This window comes from Glycine max, chromosome 8 (assembly GCF_000004515.6).
Source record: "Glycine max cultivar Williams 82 chromosome 8, Glycine_max_v4.0, whole genome shotgun sequence".
Classification (NCBI taxonomy): Eukaryota; Viridiplantae; Streptophyta; class Magnoliopsida; order Fabales; family Fabaceae; genus Glycine; species Glycine max.
Genome location: NC_038244.2, coordinates 15,727,636 through 15,745,653, shown reverse-complemented (window position 1 = coordinate 15,745,653; position 18,018 = coordinate 15,727,636). Strand labels below are relative to the sequence as shown.

Here is an 18,018-nt window from a genome sequence, read left to right as displayed (position 1 = left end):
ATATCAATTTTTTTTATCAGTTAATAGGCATGCATGCCATTTTTTTTATAAAATAAACTTATATAGTGATAGTTTTATTAAAAAATGATATGCCCATTTATTAAAAATTTCTTAATATTGTTAATTTTGATGATAATTATCTTAAAAGTTATATTTTTATGATAATTTTTTATTGATTAACAGTGTAAAATATTTTTTTAATATTAGTACACAAAATTTTCACTCAGAGTTTTTATACAGTAAACTAATTAGAAATTATATTTAGTGTGATTTACAAAGAAATAATTTGTGATTAAATGATATTGTAAAAAAAGTATATGTGTTATTTATTATAGGTTAAATTATTCATTAAATTTTTACAACATTATAAGTTTTAGTTTCTAGACGTACATGAAAATTAAGTTTTAATCTTTATTACTAATTACTGATTACTAATGTCATAGAACACTTGGCTTGTATAATCAATAAATTACACTTTTTTTTTTACTATAATGAACCGTTATATAAACTGTTCAGGAACTAAATCTTTCGGTTTCTAATTAAGAGGCTAAAACTTAAAATTAAGACAATTTAAGAAGAGCAAATGAATATTTTAATTTTATTTTTAAACTATAGAGTAAAGAGTAATATTTTTTTTTATCCTTTTTATTTAAATTTTGTAAGTTTTGTTTTCTCATCTTATGTTTTTTTCTCTGTCTCCAGTTCCATTGGTCAGTCGCTACAAAGCAGATACCTTTTTTTTTTTCTTGTCCAGAAACCATTTTGTACTCATTACTCATTTTCCTATCAACCAATACTGGTTTCTCTTTCAGGGTTGGCTTATCTGTTGCTAAAGCCTCCAACTTTTTTTTTTTTTTTTTCATTTTTTGTGTTTCTTTGTTCTTGCCCCATTTTCATATTTTAATGGGGGAAGAGGTGTTTTGATTGAAGTTGGTTAGCTCAGGCGTGTTTTCGCTGGAAATCAAATTTTTAAGATAATCTGAAGACAATAATTGTAAGCAAAAAAAACATTTTTTTTTATAAAAAAGTGTGATATTCCTTTTTCTTGTTTTTTCGCTGGTTGTATCATTTGTCCACAGGGATTGTGCTTGATGGACAAATATAATATAAATAAATAATAATAAAGAAAATGAAAGTTTTGGACTGGATCTTACTCTGGCCTCCCCCCCTTTTTTTCCTTGTCTCCAATGATGCTTTTGACCTTCTATACCAACAAAATGGCGGTTGCAAGTTATCAGTAAAATCATATCATATGTTTGTACATACATGTATTTATTTATTCGCATTTCTTCTTCATACACCTAACTCTGCAATATTGTTATTATTTTTCTGATGTACATTGAATTTGGGGCTATGCAGGGTAAAAAGTGAGGGTGAACTTTGAAGGAGGTCTCAAGTCATATTTATGTGTCTATGAGGTTCAGGGGAGTTAGGATTGTTTTTATTTTTTTTTTCCTGTTGAAGTAGGAAGGACAAGATACTATTTATGCAGAGGAATCTTTTGTGGAGGCTTCCATCTAAGTGTTTTCGATAGTAGAGCCAAATAGTTGGATCCAAATCACACACAACCCCTTTACCTTTTTTGAAGCAGCTTCTTTTCGACTATTCTGACTTGGTAGTAGGTGATTTGAAAGTACAAAAAGCACAACAGCTAGTAGTGTAGTGGAGTCAAGGGTCTTCCTTTCAAATTTCTCATCAATGAGCAAGTAAAGCAGGGTGCTATGCTATGCTATCTTTCACTGCTTTGAATCTTGTTGAGTTTTAGAAAGCTTGAATTGCATTTTTGCATTTTTGAACTTGGGGCTGCTGCATCAACCTCGTCTTGCTGCTTTCTGATCCACAAAAGGGTATCTGATTCTCCCCCGGATTTGATACTACCTTTGGGAGGGTACTTGTAAAATGAAACAAGATTCTGTGAACGTTGGGGGGGGGGGGGGGAGGTTTTTACTTTTGAGTCTCTGATACTGATACAAAATACAAAATGGTTTGAATTTGGTTATAAGAATTTGTCTCTTTTATTGCCCTGTGGAATGTACAAGCATGTTGGTGATAAGATAAATAATAATTGTACTGGTGGGGCAGGCTAATGATTGATAGATATGACACTGAACCTCTTCTTCTGTTTCTCTTTCTCCTATATAGGAATTGGCAACACATATGCTTTGGATGGTTGTTGAGAGTTCAACCTTTTGAGCAAGGTAGTTTTTGAGGCATTATTATTATTGGTGCCGATGAGTCAAGAGCAACAGAAGCGGGGGAAGCAAGAGAAAGGTTCTGATGGTGTTGAGAAGGTTATTGTTGCCGTTAAGGCATCAAAGGAAATTCCAAAGACTGCTCTTGTTTGGTCTCTCAGTCATGTTGTTCAACCTGGGGATTGCATTACACTACTAGTGGTTGTGCCTTCACAAAGTTCAGGTAATTCCTCTTTTGCCTGCATTTGATCTAGTTTTGTGCTTCTTTTTCTTGTCAGAGATTGTTTTTCTGGCAAATTGGAAAAATGGGGATTTGATTCAGATGTGAGTATGTAACATGGTCAGTGGTTTTTCATGTATATCATCCGCCCTATATAGGGATTGTTTCATGCTTTTTCCTTTTGAAATTGTGATGGCAATGTGGCAGGAAATAGCAATGAGTGGATCTAAACTATGAACTTTGTCAGTGTTTTGTTTTTGTGGGAATTTGAACCTTCACCATGGTATTCTGTGTAATTGACTGGTATTCTACTTGTATGCAGGCAGAAGATTATGGGGTTTTCCGAGATTTGCTGGTGATTGTGCCAGTGGTATTAAGAAGTACCCTCCAGGAACAATATCAGAGCAGAAGAGTGACATCACTGATTCTTGCTCTCAGATGATCCTACAGCTTCATAATGTCTATGATCCAAACAAGGTTAGTACTTAGTAGCCTTAGTGCATGCAGGGTTCATGCAAATTGAATGTTTGAGGTTGTATCCTCATGCCAATCTTTTCCCCAACAGATAAATGTCAGGATTAAAATTGTATCCGGATCACCTTGTGGAGCAGTGGCTGCCGAAGCCAAGAAAGCACAAGCCAATTGGGTTGTATTAGACAAGTAATAGTCTCTCTTATATTTTCCTCACTGAGAAGCTTCCTATTGTAACCATAAAACTTGATGATATCTACATTTTTGGTTTATTGTTTCGTTCTGAGATTAAATTTTGTGTTGTTGCCTTCTTTGCAGACAGCTTAAACATGAGGAAAAGCGATGCATGGAAGAACTGCAGTGTAACATTGTAGTTATGAAGCGTTCTCAGCCTAAAGTACTGCGCTTGAATTTGATTGGACCACAGAAGAAGGAAGTTGAAGAAGCAGGTCCATCACCTTCTGAGCAAGATGACATGCCTGAAAACCGAACCAAAATAAAGCTGGATTCCTTAAATTCTATCAAAGGACCAGCTGTAACTCCAACTAGCAGCCCTGAGCTAGGGACACCATTCACTGCAACTGAAGCTGGTACTTCATCAGTTTCAAGCTCTGATCCAGGAACTTCACCATTCTTCATATCAGAGATGAATGGTGAGTTCAAAAAAGAGGAAACTATCAAGGAAAGTCAAGAACTTGTTGATACTAATTCAGACACAGAAAGTGAAAGTCTATCCACATCTTCAGCAAGCATGAGATACCAGCCATGGATAACAGAATTGCTTTTACATCAACCATCAACACAATGCAATGAAGAGAGATCAGAGATGTCTCACGGTATGCCTCAAGCATCAACAACCAGAGCTTTCCTAGAAAAGTATTCTAGGCTTGATAGAGGAGCTGGATTTGAAATCTCAACCTATAGAAATGACATGGATTTCAGTGGGAATTTAAGAGAAGCAATAGCATTATCTGGAAACGCCCCACCTGGTCCCCCTCCATTATGTTCAATATGTCAACACAAGGCACCTGTTTTTGGAAAACCTCCAAGGTGGTTCAGCTATGCTGAGTTGGAACTTGCTACTGGCGGATTTTCACAGGCCAACTTCTTGGCAGAAGGAGGGTTTGGATCTGTTCACCGAGGGGTTCTACCAGAAGGACAAGTCATTGCTGTCAAGCAACATAAATTGGCTAGTTCTCAAGGTGATCTTGAATTTTGCTCAGAGGTGGAAGTCTTGAGCTGTGCTCAGCACCGCAATGTTGTTATGCTCATTGGGTTCTGTATAGAGGATAAAAGAAGGCTACTGGTTTATGAGTATATATGCAATGGATCATTGGATTCACATTTATATGGTGATTTTTTCTGGCTCCCATACCAAATTATCTCATGATAGAAATATATTTAGAATTGGCCTGAACTTAGTGAAGATTGTCAAATTCATAATCTGTCAAATTCTTAAGTATATATCATATTTCTAAGTGTCAATAAACAATTGGAAAATGATAATTTAAAATCAATTTTTTTTGGTTTATAAATGGATATGCCAATTATCATGACATCTTTTGTCTTTAAAGACTGTATTCATGCATAGTATGTTAACATCATGATATTTTCATGTTACATTCAGTGATATGAATATGGTGACTTGATTGTAAATTGATTTAATACTTTGACGTATTTCAGGGCGACAACGGGATCCATTAGAATGGTCTGCACGGCAAAAAATTGCTGTTGGAGCTGCTCGTGGTTTACGATATCTTCATGAAGAGTGCAGAGTAGGTTGTATTATCCACCGTGACATGAGGCCTAACAATATTCTCATAACTCATGATTTTGAACCTCTGGTAGGTCACTGCTTTCCTTCCTTTGTACAACACCGTGTCATAGTTTACATATTGAAAGACACCATCACTTCATTATTGAATATGCATCTCTCTACAGTTTTTTTTTTTTTTTGCCTCAAATTTTCTGTTCATTAAAATAATTGTGGACTGCTTAAAAAAAGTACTTATGAAAGGTAAAGGGTCATGGATTTTTCAGTTTCCTACAGATCACAATCTTAAGTGTGTGTTTTGAGATGCATCGAATGTGTGCTTCATTTTCTAACAGTATTGTAATTGTGCTGAATTATGTTATGATGTAAGGTTGGCGATTTTGGTCTGGCGAGGTGGCAGCCTGATGGGGACACAGGTGTCGAAACTAGAGTGATTGGAACATTTGGGTAAGTATTGTATTGTGCTTGAAACAATTTCATCCTTAAACTTGTATATGAAAATATCAGATTGCAACTAAGCTATGCCATTTCTGTGTAGGTATTTGGCTCCTGAATATGCTCAAAGTGGCCAAATCACTGAAAAAGCTGATGTTTATTCCTTTGGGGTGGTATTAGTGGAGCTTGTTACTGGGAGAAAAGCTGTGGATCTCACTAGGCCAAAGGGGCAGCAATGCCTTACTGAGTGGGTAAGTCAAGAGTACGAGAATATCTAACTTGTTATGTTATTGAATTGTTGGCACCATTTCAGGAGAGTAAATAGTAACATTCATGACAATCCAATTGACAAACATATAAAGCTTGAATTTATTTTGTTGTTTTTGCCTAGCCTTGCCTAATTGTGTAAAATTTTGAATAATAAACAGGCACGACCACTTTTGGAAGAAGATGCCATTGAGGAACTGATTGATCCAAGGCTTGGTAACCACTATTCAGAACACGAGGTCTATTGTATGCTGCATGCTGCATCATTATGCATACAGCGAGATCCTCAATGTAGACCACGCATGTCACAGGTAAAGGAAGTTTTGAACCCTTTTGTTCTTTTAGCAAACTTGGCTGGATCCTAAGAACTCTCAATTGCATATTTCTTGGAACTTGATTATGTTAAACAGTTCTAGGTAAATATCCTACACTGCCTGTAGGAAAGGCACAAAAGGATTATAACATGTTCTCCAAAATATCAGGAGGCTTGTATAGTAAAATTCCTCACACGCGTGCAGTGCACTTTCTTCTCAACTTGCCTAAGTTCCTAAACTGCTCCACTTTCCACTTTAATTATGTGTGACATTTAAATAGACTTAAATACCTTTTTCGTCCCTGTAATTTAGCGTTTTTTTCATTTTCGTTCTTAATTTTTTTTTTTTCGTTTTAGTCCTTCCAAAATATGTTTTTGTTTTCCGTCCTTAAAGTGTGCTAAAACGTATTTAAACCATGAAAATAATTTGTTTCAATTTCCGTAAAAGCCAAGTTTAATTAATGGCTAGTCTTAGGCAAGACTTTTTAGTTACATTTTTTTTAATAATATAATATGCTCATTGCTGAAATACTAAAAGCTTAGCCTAACTGTTTTGGCATACTTGTGGTTGTTTATTGAAGGTTCTCCGAATACTAGAAGGTGACATGGTGATGGACTCAAATTACATCTCAACTCCAGGTTATGATGCAGGAAACCGGAGTGGTAGACTTTGGTCAGAGCCGTTACAAAGGCAGCACCATTATAGTGGTCCCCTTTTAGAAGAGTCTCTGGAGTCCTTCAGTGGAAAGCTATCCCTTGACAAGTACAAGCCTTCCTATTGGGGAGATAGGGACAAGGCTAGAAGGGCTTCATGTGTAGATGACATCTGAAGTGATTAATGATGAAAAGTTGCATTCTTGTTATGCTAAATATAAAATATGTTTGTTACCCACCTATTATTTTGTTGTTTCTTATTTCTTCTTTTTGTTCAATGGGATCTGATTTTGCATCTGTATAGCAGAGTGAAAGTAGGATAGGTAAGTATAGAAAACCTTTTGAAAAATTTCAGGAAATCATGTAAACTAGTGCCTAAATGACCTTGGCAGACTTTAAGTGCTGTCTATGGTCTTCACTCTCTCTCCTTGATCAATTACATGGTCCAAGACTATCATGATTCTGACCCATTTTCACTTAACATATAACTGAGTTTTATTAGCTTTTTTTCTTAAATTAAAAATCTTGATTTTTTATATGCATGGTAGTCTTTGGATGATATAATAATTTTTCATCTCACTTTCTTTCCTCTTTTTTCAATGCTTGTTTTTGCATGGACATGCATGCATTAAGAAGAGAACAAACCTGAACTGAGATTGTCATCTGAACTAACAGTGAGAATATCACATCAGTTAACTTTAAGAGTTCATTCGATATAATGAAAAGAAAATTAAAAAAAAAATGAATTAAGATTAAAATTTTGAATTAAAATAAAATGTAAAATTATGAATTTCATATATTTTACTGATGATGTTTTACTATCTTTATATGCAAATGAACTTATCCTAAGCCTTAAATTAAGGGTGAAACCGAACTTGTGATTTCTTTATTCAAATTTTTTATTTTGAGAAGCATGCTAAATCAGAACACCTTGGTTGGCTGATAATGACAAATGTTACTATTTTTCTTGAACTCTTGACTTTTATAGCATGTAAAACAAAAATTATTGGTTGGCTGATGGTGACATGGCTGTGATGTTCAGACATAATACAATCAAGAGACATGTCAAATGTCTTGTTTCCCGGTTATGTATTGGCAAGTTTTAAACAAAGAGACTCCACACCTTATCCCGAGGGCGACTCTGTCTGATTCTTGTCCATGTATCTTATTTATTAATCAACATCGCCAAAAAAAACTTTGCAGAATCTACAACTTTGGTTCTTCCAATATTGTTGTGTAAGTTTCAAAAAGTTTTATGCATGCTTTTTTATATTAGGGGCCATAGCTAGAGATGACAGTTAGACTATGAATAATCGCAAAATATAGGAGTATTATTTTCAGTTTTGTAAGTTTGCATCCTTGACAATATTAGAGAAATTTGTAAAGGTGACATATGACCTATATAATTAGACCAGATATTAAGAGCAGCCCCATAAGTTCATGCAGTATTTTACATGGCCGTAAAAAATATCATTATAGCCTTCAGCATAGAGTATTATGATACAATTATTTAGCATAATCTCATTTGATAATGAAATGATGCACTGTCCATGGGGTCAGGATGTGCTTCAAAATAACTTCTTAGTCTAATAATCCAAATAAGAACATCAACAGAAAGAGATTATGCTTTAAGTTTGAAATCATCACTTTTAGCAAGACTTAAGTTTTCTTATTGAGAAAAACATAGATAGAGCGCGGAAATAATAGTAACGAAATAGTACGAATCATAAGGAAAGATTTATTTTTGGATATCAATTTTTTACTTCACCACTTTTTCATGTTTTGAATTAATGTATTTGTATCAAACAGCTATTCTGTTTCTTATTTTAATATTGTTTTATTAAAAGTGTAATTATTATTTAAAATATTTTCATTTTAACTAAATACTTTTTCATACTTCAAAGATTAATTACTCGAGTTCAAAGAAAAATTAGTCTAAATTTTTAAAATTTTACCTTTTAACACACGTATAAGTTTACATAATAAATTTTATAACAATTAATTTTAATCTAATAATTAATTTTTAAGACAAAAGTCATAAATTGAGAGCGGTGTCCATAACAAAATCCCAAATATCTTTTACATGAAGGTACCAGATTGTTTTGGGCCCCCTCAAAGGGAAATGAAATTCACACATCCTTTTTATATCTTTCCACTCCCAGACCTTTTTTTCTTTTTAGAAAAACACCTCGAGTAAAATAAATTTTCATTACTGTGTATCTTAACAAAACTTGATTTCGTTGACCCAGTCTCTCCCGCCATGCGAAGTCTCTCTTTGGCGCCAATTGATTGTTGGAAGCAAAAAGAAAAACAAAACCCTTTCTCTCAGCAACAAATCTGAAAAGAGAAACATCACTCCGTTGTTGTGAATCAATGGCTTCGAGCTCTGCGGCGGAAGGAGTATCAATGGACGATGATTACGAAACCTTGATTGCAACCACCGACGTGGAGCTTCTGAAGAGAGCGTGGCGCAACGAGAAGGCGGCCCCAGAGATTCTCCGCTACGAATCTAAATTGGTTTCCCGCGTCAACAAAGTCATTCAACTCATGGTGCGTATAATCGTAACTTCTCACTCCTCAAACCCTAACTAACTAATTGATGCATTTAATTTAATTATTTTTTTTTTTGTTTGTGCAGGAAGAAATTGTGGAGGAAAAATCCAGTGGCGGTACTGATCCTCTTTCGGTGTCTCTATATCAGATGGACTTGGATAGAACTCTCTTTTTGTTAAGATCCTATCTCAGGATTCGCATCCAGAAGGTAATGAACTAAGCAATTCCGTTCTTATGTTTATGCCTGTTATGTCTGTATTGTTAATTGCTTCATATGAAATTGCAATTGCGGTTTCGGTCACATTGTGTGAAATTATGGACAAATAGGAGTGCCAAGGTTTTTAAAAGCGGTCCGCTACCGTGATTTTGGCGGCAAGGTTAAGGTTTTTCAAAACCGTGATTTTTTACCGTAACGTCGAAGTTTTTCTTAAAGTGTTCGCCACGCAATGCGGCTGCAATTGTGGCTGCATTTGTCCATGATTTCCCGTAACATCAATGAAAACGTGCGACCGTGTCACTGTAATTTAAAACCTCGAAAACAACCAATGCAGCTGCGAAGAGCCAAAAAATCCTTGATGTTGCGGCTGAAATTGTAACTGCCAACTGTTTATTAAAACCTTGGGAAGGAATCAGTGGAAAAAAAAATTGAACCAGTGAAATTTATTGTAGTCTTAATTAACCTCAAGTATGAGCAGTGGCCGTGTGAATCTTCGACTAGATGTTAATTGAATTTTCTCCGTGGACTCATTTTTGGAAGATATTTTCTCCCTAATAATAGTTTTACGGCTTTCATTTTTACTACCTGTATAATAGGTTATAATAATTTGGGTATGTATTAGTTGCTGAACTATTTGAAGACTAGTCAGGTTGGGAATTGACTTGACTAATTGCTCTGTTCATTAGATTGCTTTTTGTTTAATTTTGTAGTTGTTTTTTTATTGTAGATTGAAAAGTACGTGTTCCACATCCAAAAAACTGAAGAACTTAGGAACAGGCTATCTAAATACGAGAAAGATTTTGCCAAAATGTAAGGCTTTCCTTTACATATTTTTTTGATAATTTATTTTTCTGACTAGCAATGTGTTTTAAGTTATAGCATTGAAGCATACTTGTTGTGGTTTTTGAATCTGATTTTCTGACTGCAGGTGTGAAAATGACCTAGAGCAACATCTGGATGAGAGTGTTCTGTCGAAGTTGCCTAAAGATTATAAGTCTGTTCTGAGGCAATCTTCAATGAGTGAAGAGGATGACATGGGTAATTTATCATTCTCAGAAGTTAGAAGACAATTTAGGTTATGTTATTTCATTTTTTCTTTTGGGTTATTGTGTGTATCTGTCTGGGTAGTCAAATTTGCTTTGCCTGAAAATCACCAGTCTGTTATGAGATAAAGTTTGTTACCTTGTTAGCATTTTAGTAAGTAGGTTGAAATAATTTACATGATTCCTGATAAATATGGCCTTTATGCTTGTGTTTTTCTTGTAGTTTCCAGTTTTCTAAATAAGATTTTGTGTGCTAATCTTAAATTTTCTTACTGACAGTTGTTTTTGAAGTTTGTCAACCCCTTGCATAGTACATCCTTTTATTATTATTATTATTAATGTTAGAATATACATAATGTCCAAAAATATCTTATCATATTTTAGTCTTAGATGGTCTTTTAGGATTAGTTTCCACGATTCCTCATTGTCTCCTAGGATTGATTATTATATTTTCTTAGCAATTTGTTTCTTTAGTTAGTTTGGATTATGATTAGTATAAATAAGGGTCAGTACTCTACACTACAATGATGTCCTAACCCTTATTTCAAACACATCAACTCATTGTAAGTTTGTAACATATCTCAGTTAATATGCATTAGTGTTTCATTCTTTTTTCTCTCTCTTCCTCCCTCTGTATCTATAACCCCATAATTTCAACAACTAAATTGATGACACTAAATATTGTGCAGTAACACTACATACTGATGGCTATAATGATATATTTTTTTATAGCCCAGTAAATACTTTACGTTCTTTTAACTGCACTTGCTTTCACATTCTTATAACAAATTCCAGAAGGCTGCTAACCTTGTTTATCTTTGACAATAACATGGAGACCTACAAAGATGAAAAGAGAAAGGATGAGCCCAGTAAATTATTATTCTTTCAGTTAAACTTTGATCACTTTGTTTGATTAGCTATCCTATTAACATTGAAGGGTATTTCAGTATAGATAACTATTGTATATTTTTCTCTGGTCACACACTCACACATATATTACTAATAATAATTTTATATCTTGCTACCTTGTGATTTGGAAACCCCCAATTCCAAATCCACTTGGTTGGAGTCTGATATATTGGGTTGCCCTTGAATTTTATATCCTTTTGTGCATCTCAGTTACTGTGGATTATTTTCCATTGAAAAACATGTTAGAGTTAGAGGAGCTTCTCCCTCATTTTCGCCACTTATGTTTTCTCTTTTGCTAACTGAAGTCTTTCATTGCTTCATACTTAGGCTTTTAATCTATTATATGTTATTTCCTTGAGAATATGATGTCCTCCGACATAAATGAACCATCTGTTTTTGACAATTTTTTTGTCTGTATATTTCAGTCCCAGAACCACAACTAGACACATTTGTTTTGTGTAGAAGTAAAGAGTATCTCACGGGCATTCAACTCGAAGATGGACCTGTTGATGACAGGCAATTCTCTTGTTCTTGAATGAATTAATTCTGCTGTCTTGAAAAAGGTTTAAAAAATAGTTTAATTGATTATTCTCGCAGGTCGAAGCTGTTTGAGATGGAGCCAGGTGTCCTCCACTTCATATGTTACAAATCAATAAAGGCACTTGTAGAGAGTGGCAAAATTGATCTCCTCTGATATTTGCAATGATGCTTGTGCAAGTGACATAGTGAATAAGCAAGTGATATCCCTCCTTGTTTAAATGTTCACAACATGGGAGTGTCAGTGTAAAACATATAACATATAAGGTGGTATCGTGAAATACACTATTTATTCCTACATTTTTTTTTCAATATTGTGTATGGAGCTGATATAGGACGTTGTCAAGGAAAGCAGTTTCAAACTTATAAAGGGACAATGTTTTCTCATATAGTGTCACGTGAAAATTAAACGTGAAATGATTAGTGCATGTTTGGATATCAGTTGCATTGCAGTGGTGGCAAAATGAAGTTTATAAAAGCACTCTCACCCTTTCTTTTCCATTCAGTTTGCGGTGGACCATTGGATTTGGTCTCGAAATTTATACACAACAAGTTGAACTTAAAATCAAACATATTCCTTTTATGCTTCTTTTTATTATTATTTTTTAATTAGCATGTTTAGAAATTACATAATAACTAGATAAGTCGTGATAGCTAGTGTTCTAAGAATCATCTTAGTCCTGTGGCGGGTCAGACTGATTTGATTGGGAACTGGACCTATAATTAGTTTGATTCATTTATTTGATTGAATTAACTACATTAAATCATTGTTAAACCGAATAAAATCTGTCTTATGCCATCACTGAGTTACTATTAATTTTCTTAAAGTGTTAAAAAAGATTTCACACCAAGAACTGATATTATGACCCTAAAAGCCTCAATAATAAGTTTTATTGCTAAAATTCATTACAATTCCTTATTATAATATACATGACATGAATTAATATACATATCTTTATTCATTATACCACTTGGACAAATCCATGCACTTCAACGCCAATTTCATCACTAACTCATTAATCCAGTATCTTTGACCAAGTTAATTAATTGATCCGGTGGTCTTGACTCCTAATAACATTTGTTACAACACAAGTTCACTTTTGTAATTTTTTTAATTTTTTTTTGGAAAATGCTTTTATATTTCTAACAATGTTCCAATACTCTTACTAAAAAATAGGATTAAAATTTTAACTTAAATTTTTTGGAAAAGTCTTATGTTTCTAACAAGTTTTCCAATACTCTTATTAAAAAAAACTAAAGTAAATAATACGTGAGTAGTGATATGTATGTTTGTAAACTTCCACACGCATTAGGTATTCCTTTGAATATGATCACTCGCAGTTCGAAAAGAATTGTAGGATCATGCAGTTCAAATTCAATAACGTAGACTTTTTTAGTAACAAAAATTGTTCTTCATAGGTCAAGGAGAAGATAACGTGCTTCACAGCAGGAGAATGCAATGGTGATATTCAATGGAACTCCCGCCATGATGGTTCCCCCACCATGAACATTACAAGTTTGTCATGTAAGGTTCAACAGAGGCTCTAGCATTGATGGCTCCCGTCATGAAACAACAAGAGTTGGTTTTCTCCCATAATGCTGCTAATTTTTTTTCAGTTATAACTGATTAAGTTTTCTTATCTCCATTTCGCACAATAACCACACATTTTCTATCAGTTTCTTTACCATCGCCAAAATAAATGTGGATGCTCAGGGAGAAATCGGGAAAGAACAAAAGAAAGAAAAACATACCCCTCTGATTATAAGTTAATAATTCTAACTGTTAAAAAACTTTCCTATGAGGGAGATATCTCTGGCTCTCCCACCCTAGTTACAGCTTCAAAACTAACCCCATCAAGGATAAGAAGAGTTTGTAAAGAGAAAATTTTAGTTACCAATTAAAATGGATTATAAAGAAAAAAAAGTGTACTTGTTTAAGAGCAAAAAGACAATATAATCAAGTGTCTAAGTGTAATTTGCCCTTAAAAAGCTTTACTACTGATGTGGTTATCATTTACCATAAAAATATACGCAGGGAAGTTTTACTACCGATAGGGGCAAACATTTTGTAACCTTCTGAATTTTTTTAACTCCCAACATAGTTCATGGTTCTAGCCTTATAGGCATAACCAAAACAACATATACAGTAATCACTTTGCAAGATTGGCCACATTCCCAATCTTTCCCTACAAGTTGTGACTTGCGACTACTCAGTATCGAACAACCAAATTATCCAGAAACTGTCTAGCTCCCGTTTCTCCTAACGCTTCCTCATTTTAGACCTTGCATATCTAAAGAGCACGGATAAGAGTAAAAAAGAAAAAAAGAAGGAGGTTAGAAAGATGAAGTATCTAATCATTGCAGAATAAAAATTAATAGAACTCATCAGGTTAGAAGATACTCTATATGCATGCCACCCCGATCTGATGACGGCAGCAAGCTTCCCTGAAGCTCCTCCATGACTTTAGCAGCTTGGTGAGTTTCCTGTCAAACGAAGAAAAGTTGATAATATAATCAGTGAACAAGTAAAAAATCAGGACAAGGTTATTTGACAGATACAATATGCTTAACTATACTTTGGTGGCAAGGCAATAGAGAGAAAATGACCTAAAAATCCAAACAACCTTGTCCCATTCAATGTGTATGCCTATGCCATGATGTTATCACATTTCTAAAGAGTCAATTGTTCAAGAATCAAGAGAAAATAGCAACATGGAACAGGGTTGCCCAATTAGAATTTGTGTGCCTGAGTGAAGTTCCTCTTGATCAGATTTAGTTCTACTAGACATTACTGGATGGCTGAGGATGTACAGCTATAGTTTCTGGATGGTTTTCTTACCTCAAACAAACACATGAAATTAGGTTTTCCAGAAACATGATTCAAAATTAATGACATGAACAATCAGTGATCGTATGCTATACAGAAAAGGTAGAGTTTCTATACAAAGAACTCCACATCACTCCGAAAAAGAAAAAAAAAGGAAATTGATGACGGTAACAGGAGAACTTATGAAAAAGGGTAGGACCAAAAGATTTAATGTTGTAACCCTCATTATTACTACAGGTTTAATCTATCATTTCCTTCCCTCCCTTCCTCCACCCTTATTTTTCTCTCCCTTGAACATCCACACACAATATATGAAATATTATAAATGCCTACTATTTTAACGATGATACCTCAAAATGCAAACAGAGGCACATGTTGACTTACCTCAAAATCAACAAATGCAACAGGCATTCCTCCTCTGGAACGCATTTTGACCATGTTGAATCCAGTATATCTGAAAAGATGGATTAAAGACATTAAGTTATATGATCATATCAAGTAGATGAAGAACATTCCAGGATCTATATATAACAAGAACTAGAATGTTCAGCATTGGTTCAATCTGAACAACAGAGGCCCTTCGCAGATTCATTTAAAAGAGAGAAGAAACTCACGCAGAAAAAGCCTGCTTCAATTCATCTTCAGTGCAATTTGGACCAAGATTTGCGATAAAGAGAGTGGAACACAGTCCTCCAGTACTGCCCTTTCCATGTTGCTCCTGCAGCCAATTTGAAAGGATTGTAGTACAGAAGACCATAATGGGAAAAGGAAGCAACACCTTTTCAAACTACAGAGAATTTCATCTACTTGTTGAAACACTGAAGGAAATGACATGAATTCTATGTGCTGCATTTAAAGCAGAAGAAAATATTGGATAATTTCTACAAATGCAATAAGCTGAAGAGTTCCAACTTATTTCTGATTTTCACTTGAACTTACCACAGATACAGCATTGTCAGAACCAACAGCCGTTTCATCACTGCATACAAGCAGAGAATATTATAGACTTAGTGAACCACCAGAATGTTCAAAGTATTGTTATAACTTTATCATTCTTTTTTTTGTGTGTGCGCACAATTTGCAAAATTTTGAACGTTTGAGCTAAACAGTTATTAAATTTATTGTATTCTCAACCTTGTCATGATTGCTAAATCACCCTGGTTGTCGCCACTGTCTGATGGTTCATCAGGGTCGCTGTCACCTAAATGTAGAAGATGTGCGGTGAGACACAAAAACAAGAGGGCCAAGAATATGAAAGCTAAGTTCCCCGTGTTGCTCCTCTCCCTTTTTTCCTTTCTAATCTCACTCGCCCCATTTAAATTGAAAGAAAAAGACAATTAGCTATGGGTGCATGCAATAAAATGGCAACAAGCTAGATCATAGTCATTTCAGAATATACACACTTCGCATTGAACTTAATTAAGTAACATTACCGTCCTCACTTGATGATCCCTGAAGATCAGGCTCTCCTTTGGACCTTTTATCTATAACCACGTAGGCTCCACTACCTGTGCAAAATAAAAGTCCAGTAATCATCCTAAAAAAGCAGTAAAACCATAAATTGGGGGGGTAATGGAAGAAAAGTTGCTTAAAGGAAAAACTGCATGTAATAAAAAGATATATACCTGGTTTACGCTTCCTCCTAGAGTTTGACCTGGCAAGTTCAATATGTAAAACAGATCCAGTTTGAGGATCAAATTTCACACCCTGATTTCATCAACGAAAAAAGGAATTAGTTAAAAGACCAATTTCTATTAACTGCAAACATCTTCTCCGTAAAATATGATCAACAATTTATTTTCACACTCCATAAATCCCACTAACTCTAAGGATTTCCTTGAGTATTTGCACAAGGCCACTGCAATTTTCACTTAAATTTTTGTTTGGATAAATTTCTCAATATACACTTACATGAGAAGAAAATAACAAGATAAAATGACTTCTCTTATAAGCTAAAATTAGCTCACGGATAGGTTAAAATCAATTTTTGGAAAAGCTAAATGAGAGAGTTTGTAGAAATTGACTTATGCACTAGCTAATTTTAAGTGAGGAGAAACTTAATTCATTTTACCTTCTTATTTTCTTCTCAAGTTAGGAATAAGAAGTGTGTGAAAACAGACCCTTAGTCGAATATGTTAATTCTAAGGAACAAAAATCAAAATCGTAAAATTTACTTATCAGTTCCGTTGCAAAATTACGTTTTGAGGCAAAAATCATTGCAAAATTACGTTTGAGGCAAAAATCATTTTGCCAATGGATCAGGACCCTTGTTTTTGTGTTCATTTTGCTTTAATCTTTTGGATTCACATTGGAACGTGTGCCGCAGCATTTCCAATTGCAAACCAAACATGCACTAAATTCCTAACTCTGACGGTACTCACATTCAAGGCGTGCAACGCTGCCATTGCCGATTGGTGGTTGAAAAACGTGGCAAACGCTACGACCTGAAAAAGGAAAGCGAAAATTTTATTCAATACATACAAAATTCACGAGCTTTCAATTTCAATGCATAATAATAAGTAAGTGAAAAGGAAGAATTCACGAGAAGGAATGGAACCTGGTTGGCGCGGCCGGTGTACTTGAGTTGGCAGGAGTCGAAGCCGGGGCGGCGGCGGAAGAGGTTGTGAATCTCACGCGCCTTCACGTCGTCTGGTAGACCGGAGACAAATAGCGTGTTGATGTTGCTCTGCTCATCATGTTGGTAAAGGTAGAACGGATCGAACGGCGGCTGAGCCATGAGCGCCGTCGTCTGCGGCGGCGAATGGCGATTGTGGTCACCGGGGAAGCTCTGTAAAGACGATGACGGAGGGGACCGCCGCAGAACGGTGCTAGCTTTTGTTTTGTACAAACGAAACGAAATTCTTTAGTATAGTGTGAGTGTCGTTTATTTACTTCCCTTCATTCCTATTGAACCAGAGGAGTGTTCCTAAAATTATAATTTAAACCTTAAACTATTAGGTTAAAAAACATAAATCATTGTCCTTTATGTCAATCTATTTTAGTATATTTTATATTTTTTAATTTATTTTATTTTATAATAATAAGTGTAAAATACACAACATTAAATAGTCATTGACTCCTTAAAAAAAGTTATCGAGCAATAGTCTAGTGTAAAAAAAAGTTACAAATGAATTAGCACGAGTATCCAATCTATCTTTCTTGATGATTAAATTTTATTAAAAAACCTAATTGGTAAACTTTAATAAATAAAAAATTCAATCATATTTCTTATTCATAAGATTGAACCCAATATATGGGTATAATTTTTTCACATTACAAATACAATATTAAAAAAATGTCTCAAAATAAGATTAATCAAATATTAAAAGAAAATCTTAAAAGGTTTATTCTTCAAAAATCTTGAACTAAAAACTTACCTTAAAAGTTAATAATATTACTCATATATTTATTTATTTATAATATATAAATAATGAGTTAAGAAATCATTCGTTGTAACATCACGTTTATATATTATTATGTGTCACATTAATCTATTTGCTTTATGTGTTAATATTTGGGGATTATTACCTTTTATTACATCTTTCTTCCATTAATTTATCTTCAAATCATCCCTCTTGCTAATTTAGGCTCAATTTTGGTATTCAT

The 18,018-nt window shown here is 34.3% G+C and overlaps 3 protein-coding genes across 10 annotated transcripts; 2 read left to right on the top strand and 1 right to left on the bottom strand.

The window, feature by feature from the left end:
* The first annotated feature begins 729 nt into the window (after positions 1–729).
* Positions 730–6,794, top strand: LOC100783226 (inactive protein kinase SELMODRAFT_444075). Of its 8 annotated transcripts, none has more exons than XM_006585460.4 (11): positions 731–994; positions 1,360–1,847; positions 2,143–2,415; positions 2,735–2,889; positions 2,978–3,072; positions 3,202–4,235; positions 4,567–4,727; positions 5,028–5,104; positions 5,196–5,343; positions 5,521–5,670; positions 6,254–6,794. In XM_006585460.4, exons 3-11 carry the CDS (start codon positions 2,232–2,234, stop codon positions 6,500–6,502), a joined length of 2,253 nt encoding a protein of 750 aa, XP_006585523.1. In that variant the 5' UTR covers positions 731–994; positions 1,360–1,847; positions 2,143–2,231; the 3' UTR covers positions 6,503–6,794. The 8 variants fall into 8 exon arrangements, with proteins under 8 accessions (XP_003531622.1, XP_006585523.1, XP_014634593.1 ...); XM_014779107.3 differs by having other exon boundaries at positions 731–1,268; XM_014779108.3 differs by lacking the exon at positions 731–994 and adding an exon at positions 1,021–1,254.
* Positions 6,795–8,449: 1,655 nt separating this feature from the next.
* LOC100784291 (DNA replication complex GINS protein SLD5) lies at positions 8,450–11,972 on the top strand. Its single transcript, XM_003531576.5, has 6 exons — positions 8,450–8,876; positions 8,965–9,087; positions 9,824–9,906; positions 10,025–10,134; positions 11,474–11,564; positions 11,646–11,972. Exons 1-6 carry the CDS (start codon positions 8,700–8,702, stop codon positions 11,740–11,742), a joined length of 681 nt encoding a protein of 226 aa, XP_003531624.1. The 5' UTR covers positions 8,450–8,699; the 3' UTR covers positions 11,743–11,972.
* Positions 11,973–13,649: 1,677 nt separating this feature from the next.
* Positions 13,650–17,348, bottom strand: LOC100783764 (uncharacterized). Its single transcript, XM_003531575.5, has 10 exons — positions 16,970–17,348; positions 16,794–16,856; positions 16,038–16,119; positions 15,846–15,920; positions 15,547–15,613; positions 15,352–15,391; positions 15,027–15,130; positions 14,797–14,866; positions 13,987–14,069; positions 13,650–13,876 (listed from the first exon to the last, which is right to left on the bottom strand). Exons 1-10 carry the CDS (start codon positions 17,147–17,149, stop codon positions 13,846–13,848), a joined length of 795 nt encoding a protein of 264 aa, XP_003531623.1. The 5' UTR covers positions 17,150–17,348; the 3' UTR covers positions 13,650–13,845.
* Between the last annotated feature and the right edge of the window lie 670 nt (positions 17,349–18,018).

Bases quoted from the DNA above. Each gene is read 5' to 3' on its own strand.
- LOC100783226 (XM_003531574.5), top strand. From the start codon at position 2,232: ATGAGTCAAGAGCAACAGAAGCGGGGGAAGCAAGAGAAAGGTTCTGAT. The intron at 4,236-4,566 runs GTGATTTTTTCT...GACGTATTTCAG, and splicing joins ATTGGATTCACATTTATATG to GGCGACAACGGGATCCATTA. The intron at 4,728-5,027 runs GTAGGTCACTGC...TTATGATGTAAG, and splicing joins CTCATGATTTTGAACCTCTG to GTTGGCGATTTTGGTCTGGC.
- LOC100784291 (XM_003531576.5), top strand. From the start codon at position 8,700: ATGGCTTCGAGCTCTGCGGCGGAAGGAGTATCAATGGACGATGATTAC. The intron at 9,907-10,024 runs GTAAGGCTTTCC...TTCTGACTGCAG, and splicing joins GAGAAAGATTTTGCCAAAAT to GTGTGAAAATGACCTAGAGC. The intron at 11,565-11,645 runs GCAATTCTCTTG...TTATTCTCGCAG, and splicing joins GATGGACCTGTTGATGACAG to GTCGAAGCTGTTTGAGATGG.
- LOC100783764 (XM_003531575.5), bottom strand. From the start codon at position 17,149: ATGGCTCAGCCGCCGTTCGATCCGTTCTACCTTTACCAACATGATGAG. The intron at 15,921-16,037 runs GTATATATCTTT...TATTTTGCACAG, and splicing joins TAGGAGGAAGCGTAAACCAG to GTAGTGGAGCCTACGTGGTT. The intron at 14,867-15,026 runs GTGAGTTTCTTC...CCATCTTTTCAG, and splicing joins TTGAAGCAGGCTTTTTCTGC to ATATACTGGATTCAACATGG.